The sequence below is a fragment of the Copadichromis virginalis genome, linkage group LG20 (genome assembly GCF_057382275.1).
Source record: "Copadichromis virginalis isolate Kocher_CV1m ecotype Utaka linkage group LG20, C_Virginalis_male_GT1.1, whole genome shotgun sequence".
NCBI lineage: Eukaryota > Metazoa > Chordata > Actinopteri > Cichliformes > Cichlidae > Copadichromis > Copadichromis virginalis.
This window is the reverse complement of record NC_140637.1, coordinates 10,434,727-10,443,066: the sequence shown is the minus strand read 5'-3', so window position 1 is coordinate 10,443,066 and position 8,340 is coordinate 10,434,727. Positions and strand designations below refer to the sequence as shown.

General features: G+C 42.6%; 1 protein-coding gene across 1 annotated transcript; it reads left to right on the top strand.

The window, feature by feature from the left end:
• The first annotated feature begins 4,412 nt into the window (after positions 1-4,412).
• On the top strand, positions 4,413-6,893 carry LOC146684348 (transmembrane protein 26). The gene is made up of 3 exons (XM_085444626.1): positions 4,413-4,606; positions 5,517-5,661; positions 6,159-6,893. Exons 1-3 carry the CDS (start codon positions 4,413-4,415, stop codon positions 6,891-6,893), a joined length of 1,074 nt encoding a protein of 357 aa, XP_085300752.1.
• Positions 6,894-8,340: the final 1,447 nt, after the last annotated feature.

Below are 8,340 nucleotides of genomic sequence, written 5' to 3'. Positions count from 1 at the left end.
CACTTCATTTCTTTATATTTTCCTTCCCAGGAGCCAGACTTTCCAGTAATTTTTTTTAATTAACAGCAACAGTTCTTCAGTTTTCTGAAGGTCTTTCAAAGTTTTTCTTTGGATATTGGCTGCTTTTTCAAGCACCTGTACCTGACCATGTCAGAGGAAAGTTTTTTGATTTCTTAAGCCACTTAACACTAACCTAGGAATCATTCAAGCACAAAAATGGCACCTGACTCAAGGGATGAACCAATGTTGTGTATACAGATAAGAGACAACCAAGCAAAATAGCAGTTTTAAATTGTATCTTTTGGGACTTTATTACTAGCAGCCTGTGGCAAAAACAAAAAAATATACCAACAGTAACACAGTTTGACAGACACAAAACCAACAAAGCGATTCCCAGAGAGCTAATAGCTGAGATCGTGGCAGAAGGAATTCAGCATGTGGGGCTGTATTTCAGCCGGTAGTGTTGGCAATCAAAACTGATGGAAATATGACCACAGAAAAGTACAGTCAGTGATCTGCCATGCCATTTAGAAAGCTTCTGATTGACAACAACTTCATTTTTCAGCATGACAATGATCCCTAACACACTGCCTGCCAGTCATGGATCGGCCTCCCCACAGCCTGGACATCAACATTATTGAAGCATTGACTGAGAACAGACCAAAAGGCAGCCAACATACAAAGAAGAGCTTTGAATATCCTTCAAGAAGCCTGGAGAACTATTCCCGAAGAAACTTTAGGAAATGACAAGAGTTCAGACTAAGTTGGAGAATAAAGGCTCGTTAGGATTGTACAAACTCTATTTTTGCCATATATACTGTATTTCCATGTATGTTTGTACATGTTTCAATAACACTGCACATATTTCCCATTTTCCTTGCAGAGGAAATGAGGGTTGGCTCAACACTGTTACACATTACTGTAGCTTCCTAGTCCGAAGAGTGGTGTAAACACCAACCCGATATCACTGCAAAGTGTGTGATAGACACGATGGTCCACAATATCCATTTCACATGTTGCCTTTCTAAAGTGTGAAAACGACACTCACATGCAGTAAGTGGCAGTACAAATATTTTATTTCAAGCCAACATGAAAATAATCACAGCAAAGCATTTAAACAGACATTATTAACACATTTACACGTAAAGCCACCAGCTTAATCGCTTCTGATGATTAAGGACTTTGAACGTACTTCACGCGTTTAGCTTGCTATCGACTTCTTGCCTTTACATTTATCATCTCCCCCTGCTGGTAATGCAACGTCTGCATGTGTCCCTTTGACGTTTTGGAGAGGCAAAGCGGGAAATTGACACGATGGACCGGCGTGTCTGTTACACGTTTTGCCGTGATTCTGGGTTATATTTATATATTTCTGCAAAATTTTGATTGACACGTGTTAAATGTTAGCCCTGCAACAGACCGGCAACCTGTCCAGGGTGTGTGGCCCTATGGCAGCTAGGATAGGCTCCAGCCTAGGGAAGAGAATTAGGTTGTGCCCATCATTGTGCTCATCTGACTTTCTTCTCCATGACGATCTCAGGTGAGGCTCTCGGATATAACTGATAAAAATAAATAAATAAAGATAAAAATAAATGCTTGAAATAAATAAATAAATGAAAATAAAACATTTGAGCAGCCACCTCCAATGTATACTCCATCAGTCTGCTTACCACCAGCACTATAGATGTTCATACAATGCAATAAGCAAAGCCTCAGGAGAAGTGTGAATATCACTCATCTCGTCTCAGTTTTGGAACAAGAGCACGCGGTCTAGTTGTGTTTTTGTGCGTAGTAATCAGTAGGGACACACCTCGTAGCATCAGTAGTCAGTATTTTTACATTAATAAATATCAAATAAGATGATTAAATTCACTCCAATGACTCAATCAATCTGTCTTTTTTTCTTTTCAGCTCATTATTTTGGTCATACAGTCACTAACTTTGCATTTTTCATTTTTTCCACCCGAGATGCCGCAGGAAAACAAGTTCAGTCAAAAGTGATAGCCTCATATAAAGGCACCTACTCAGACCACCCAACCAATAAAGCTGATGAGCTGTTGCTGAATGCAGCGGCAGCAGCTTCAGAGGCAAATATTTTGGATAGAGATGGTAGAGCTTGAACAGAGAACAAATGTGAGATTTAATGATGATGATGATGAAACTCCAAGTGGTGCTAATGTTAAAACAATAGCTTTCTCAGTCCCCAAATAGTCAAACAAAACCAACCAAATGCTGCAGGTTTAAAAATGCCTCATTTGCAGGGAAGAGCAATCTCCTCTCTGTTATGATTGTCAGTCATCTGTCTTCGCTTCGCTTCGCTGGTTTAGTAGATTGACGTTCCTGGACAGCTTCCACCCACGCAGCATCCTCATTCTGATGCAACCGCAGTAACATACCCACACACTCCTGCAGTTGCTTGTTCAGAGGCCCATCAGCATCTCCTTTTCCTCTTGTTGCTCCATGTTTTTGTGTGCACAGAGGCCACGGAGTGGGGCAGTTATCAGGACCAGCGCTGCGGTTACAGAGCAGGCATGGGTGGGAGCAGGGCAGGGCTGCGTGCACTCCGAACAGGGAGTGCGACAGGCTGGCTTCTCCCAAGGAGATAACTTTGTTCTGGGCCAGGGGAGATGACATCATGACGGATGGCAATGAAGATGTGGGCGCAAGGAGCAGGAAGCTTTATCTCACATGATGGCACCGAGAGGATGGAGACACACACATGCACATAAACACTTGTGGATCACACTGCTCCTCGCTGATACTCCAGTGAACTCGAACAGTAGTCACTCCCCACTGAACACACATACGTACGTGCGGGAATACACACCTCTGACATGTTCACTCTTCCGCAGGGTCTAGGAGGTGGCTGTCAGTTAAAAGGCATAAATCAGACACAGAGGGCAGGTCACTGTGGGTGACTGTTGGGTTACTGTCACTTTCCACTGCACAGCATCTAAAACTTTTGGAAAATACACTGAAGAGACTGATCTCAAGAAGGACTCCCGGCTTATCCTGTAGGTTTGTACTGCATGCAGCTGCACAATACATAGTGCATGAATTCTTTTTCAAACTCTAAAACACTAACACACACGGCTCGGTTTTTGACACACACAACAACAGTAACACACTGACTGAGGCGAATGCATTTAATAGTTAAAAGCAGTCATACAAGTGTTGCTTGTATCCACAAGATAAAGACTAAAGTTTGTGAGAGACTCTGTACATTGTTTAAGAAGTCACATAATATACAGGCATACACACATAATATACAGGCATACACACATATATATATATATATATATATATATATATATATATATATATATATATATATATATATATATATATATATATATATATATATATTATGTGTGTATGCCTGTATATTATGTGACTTCTTAAACAATGTACATATATATATATGTATATATATATATGTATATACATATATATATGCCTGTGGAAGGGAGGTACTGGGTGTGAGAGAGGGTCGGAGTTAAACCTGCAGGTATGGCATGATGCATCTTTATAACTACAAAACCAGGGTGCTCCCATTTTGGTACCACTTTCAAGTCATCACGATAATCCATGGCGATTCAGGGATCAAATTCCAGCAAGCCTGTGCAAAGCCTCTGGGAGTGCTTTAATATTGACTGCAGATCAGTTTGTCTAACTCTTCCTTACTAATCACTGCTTGCTTTGATTTCCCCCAAAGCTCAGAGGCTTTCATCCTCCTGGCTAACTAACTGACAGCGAGGGCTGTTTGCGCACATCGTGCAATAGTTACTGATAATGAAGCCTGAACTGGGTGATGATGAGCAGCGGTTAATGATGAGTGTGGTTAAGTGGCTTTTATTTCTCAAATTTTTCATTGCAAAAATCAAATTGTTTTAAAGTAGTCCATTCTTTACTCTGCAGGAACCATGTGGGACTATGATTGCATTCAAAAATGCAATAATAATGCAAACACAACACTGTAGAAGGTTTGAGACAACATTAAAGACTCGCTGTTGTAAACTTGTAAGCTTTTAGTTTTTTGTAAATAGACAAATGTAAATTTTCTTTTGGTCAAAGTGATTTGATTTTTCACTTGCAGCTGTTTTGTATATTTTGTGATTCATTTTATTTTATTTCATTTTATGTCTCAATTTAATAACATAATTTTTACAGTATTTTTTCCCCTAGGTTACTAAATCTAAGCTAATAATTTAAACCCTTAATTATCATAATAACAAAGAGCGATCTTCAGAAAACCTAATGATGTATAATAAATGTAATAAATAACAACGTGTGAAGGGAGTGCGGAAAAAATACGATATTCATTGTCTAGTAATATTCAAATGTACATATGATAATAAAGTCACTTCTGTGCTTCTAAAGTGATCTTCTCTGCAGGTTTTCTCTGGTGCACCATGTGTCGCCTCCTGAATGTCTTGCTGGCCTTGCTGAGCCGCTTCCTATTTGCTGTCCACGGGGTGGTGACGGTGTGGCGAGTTGTAGCTGTTAAAGAGGAGCCGCTCTATTGGCTGCTGCTGACAGGCGTGGCTCTGTTGGGTGTGGAAATGGCCATCACTCTGAAATGCACCCGTAATGCAGAGTGGAAATGGTAAAACACATTTGACATGATTTTCCTTTCTGCATAACACACTGAGGCTCAGTCAATTTTAAGCCAGATGTTAGCCCTCTGCTTCTTCCTAAATAATAACAATAATAATACATTTTAATTTGTGGGCACCTTTCTAAAACCCAAGGTCACTGTACAAAGCACAGAACAGATTTGGGAGGATGGGGAGTGAGATGCAGGCAGACTTTATAAACCTGTTTGGTGTTAGGGAGTAAATAACTCCTAAACTTGTAGCTGCAAACTCTTTACAACCCATCTGCCCGAGGCGGCTTTTGTAAAGGCCTGCGATATTCTGTGCCACTAAATTCTCTCTTATCATCCGCAGCTCTTTCTCTCTTTCACTGTCCATCAAAGACAAACATATTCCTCTGCTGTATTACTGCTGTCTTTCACTGAACTGTATTATGAGCCTACCATCACATCAATGTCACAGCCTCTCCTATCCACTCACGGAGTAAATGTCTCCTTCTGGCTCGACTCATTTTTGACCAACAAGCTTTTTTTTTTTTTTTAAAGAAAGAAAGAAAGAAAGGAAAAAAAAAACATCAACCGACTTCAAATGGATATGAGCATTTAGTGTCACACCTCATTCAACACCAAGCTATGTCTTATTCAAAAGCTCACGAACTGAACATCGTCAGATGCGAGCTTTCTTCGGGCCTCTCTCTTTCTCACTGAGTCTTACTTTGAAGTTCTGTCCTCATGGAGAAGGCTTTGCACTGTCAAGTGGGATTTGCATATATGATGAGAATAATTGCCTGTCTGAAATTCGATGCTTCCTATGGGGAAAAAGGGACTCTTTCTTCTTTAGTGGGTGGCAAAAAAAGAAGAAGCAAATTTCTATAAATAACCCAACCCCCTCTTTCCCTCTCCTTTGGTGATCCTCTTTTAGGTTCTCCCCCATGGTTTTCCTGTACCTCAGTACTGTCATCCCGTCCATTTGGTTTCTGGAGCTGAGCCTGCTACAGTCCAAGCTGCCTTTCAACAATTCCTCGGGCCATGAGCTTCATTTGCTGGCTCACATCCCGATCTCAGCGGTAGGCGTCCCACCAACAAAACTGCCCTGCCTGCCTCAACCCACCACGCAGCCACATTAAAGCAACACCTGATTTCAGATAAGATTTAAATCTAGCAAGGGGGTGGATAAACTATTAGTTGCAGGAAATGTGTAATAGACACACAGAGATGAAGTCCAGATAGGCTCCTGCTTGAAAAATTCTTAGATCTCTTCCCTTGTGAGATGGTCTTAGTGAAATTTCTTTCATGTAGGATTTGGGAGCTTTTTGCCCCATGGCTGTACTCAAGGCTGGGTGGCAGCTTTTGAAACGTGAAGATCTTCCCGTTTTGGGAATATTGTAGAATATCAAGGGGGAGGGTGGGTGCTTTCAGGATAAACGTAATGAACCTTGACACAAAACAGTCGACTTATATTAAAAACAGAGAGGAGATGGCTGGTTTATTTGATTATTCATTAACACTGAACCCTTGCAAACACTTTCAACATGACTAGACTTCCACTGTTTTATTTATCCAGGGGATTAAGGATCTGGACCCAGAGAACTGGGTAGCTGGCCTGGAGCAAACCATGCTGATAGTCTTGGTTCTGGGTCGCTGGCTCATGCCCAAGGGGGACATGTCACGTGACCAACTCTCACAGCTTCTCATGGTGAATGTGGGACTGGGTGCTGACATCCTGGACATCTTCGACACCTTCAAGGAGCCCGAAGTCAAAACCAACCAGGCAGTTGTCATCATCGGCTTGGCCCTGTTCTCTTGGGCGCTCATGCAGTTTCCTCTGGTTCTCACTCAGACACGACCCCCAAAGGCGGGGCCTTCTCAAGACAGCAAGGGTGGTCCCTTCTGCTGCTCCAGGGCTCCACCCTCATTCACCTCCTGCTGCTCCAGCGAAGTCTGGAGCTTGCTGCTCACAGTGGGACTCCAAGATGGCCCGTTCCTGCTCTACCGGTTCTACCTCATGGTGCAAGAGCAGGTGCTCAACCAGCTGATGATTTTCTTCACCTGCAAGAATATCCTCATTGTTCTTTTGGAGCTCTACAGAATATTTGTGGTGCAGTGTGAGCAGCAGGTATCTGGGCTGGAGAGATGCACTGCTCTGGTGCTCCAGTGTCAAGCACATGGGGGCAGCAGGGAGGAGGAGGAGGTGGAAGAAGAAGTGGGTAAAGACGAATGTTGGGAAGAGCAGAGCTGTCATATAGACATGAAGAAGGGGACCGAGAGGGAGGAAGATCAGAAAGGTGTCCAGGTATAGAAAGGCTCAAAATGCCGTGAGGCATGACTCCGGCCCCCAGGAGGGAGGGAATAGCTTTCACCAAGAATGAAGTCTAAACCCATCTGCCATCTCTTACATCTCAGCCTCGTTTAGAGACAGTCTCAGCTCTCTGGAGGTTCAGCGACTAGAAAGAGAGCACAAGAAAAGAGAGTAAGTCCCCATTGAAAAGATCAGAGATGAATTTATGCAACTCCCTTTGATAAAAGTGGTGTTTCCATCACGGGAGCTTTCTCTGCTCGAGAAAATCAGTTCCAAAGAACTGTCAGTCTCTTTAATAGTATGAAGCAAATAACAAGGTAGCTGAAACAAAATAAATACATCGGGGAACTTTACACTTCAACAAACTGGTCTCAATAAACAAGAGCTTAGTATATGGAATAGTATGACTGCATCATGATATGTCCTTGTGTTTTTAACCAAATAAGGTTGGTAATCATGGCATTCGATGTTCTATGTAATAATTTTTTTTTTTAAATTTGATGATGTGTCTTTTCTTGCTGGTGGATGAGCATTTTCTAATAAAGATATATGAGGAAAGCACAGTGCTGTTTGTTTTGTTCTGCTCGCCATGAGATGGCAGTGTTGCCAAGTCAACCAAGGCACAGCAAGCATCTGCTTTGTTTACTTGACTGTAACATACATGCTATAGTTACACAGAGGGAAAAACAAAACAAAACAGTGAGACAGCAACACCACAGCAGCATCAGCAGCAGCGGCAGGAGGCATTTGTCTGGTTTTGGTATAATATCGTCTTCTTTGAGTCTCTCTGTAGGGCTCGATGGTGGCAGGACTGCACGTGATGAATGAATTAGAAAGATGTAGGCACCTTCGGGCAGCGGGCTTGTACTTAATAGTCAAATGCAGTCGATGTGGAGACGTTTCATAAAGAGTGAAGAGGCTTGCTTCACTTTTCAAGGTTTCATTTTCCTCTTGAGCACAATCAGACCATGGAAGTCTGTTTGAGAGCTCGGCGCATTTTTATTATGTCTGAAAAAGCACACTCGTGATTATGTGGGAGTTGTTTGAGTTCAACATGATTTGCTCTCGCCTTCTCTCTATACAGAGAGATGGAAGGTGCTTTTGAGATATTGCTCCACAGCCCACAAAAGAGAGACTGCTCTTTGAGAGCCTAAAAGGACAATGAAATGTTTGAGCTGAAGCCCAGAGTCTCAAGGTTTTCAAGCCACTTCAAGCTGGGGGGTTGACGGTGGTGGTAGGGGGGGATAAACAGCTGCACCCCTCCCCTCCTCACCCCCCCAAACCTCCCATTCAGACATTGCCTCTCCTGTGGAACGAGGTCCGTGATGACCCTCTCACTCCGCGCCTGCAACGCTGTGTTGCGCAGGTTGAGAATGAAGAGCGGCTGTGGCATAGAGTGGCAATTCAATCAGAGGCCTTTCCAGCACATGCCCCGTATCTGTTTTTC

Bases quoted from the DNA above. Each gene is read 5' to 3' on its own strand.
- LOC146684348 (XM_085444626.1), top strand. From the start codon at position 4,413: ATGTGTCGCCTCCTGAATGTCTTGCTGGCCTTGCTGAGCCGCTTCCTA. The intron at 4,607-5,516 runs GTAAAACACATT...ATCCTCTTTTAG, and splicing joins CGTAATGCAGAGTGGAAATG to GTTCTCCCCCATGGTTTTCC. The intron at 5,662-6,158 runs GTAGGCGTCCCA...TTATTTATCCAG, and splicing joins CTCACATCCCGATCTCAGCG to GGGATTAAGGATCTGGACCC.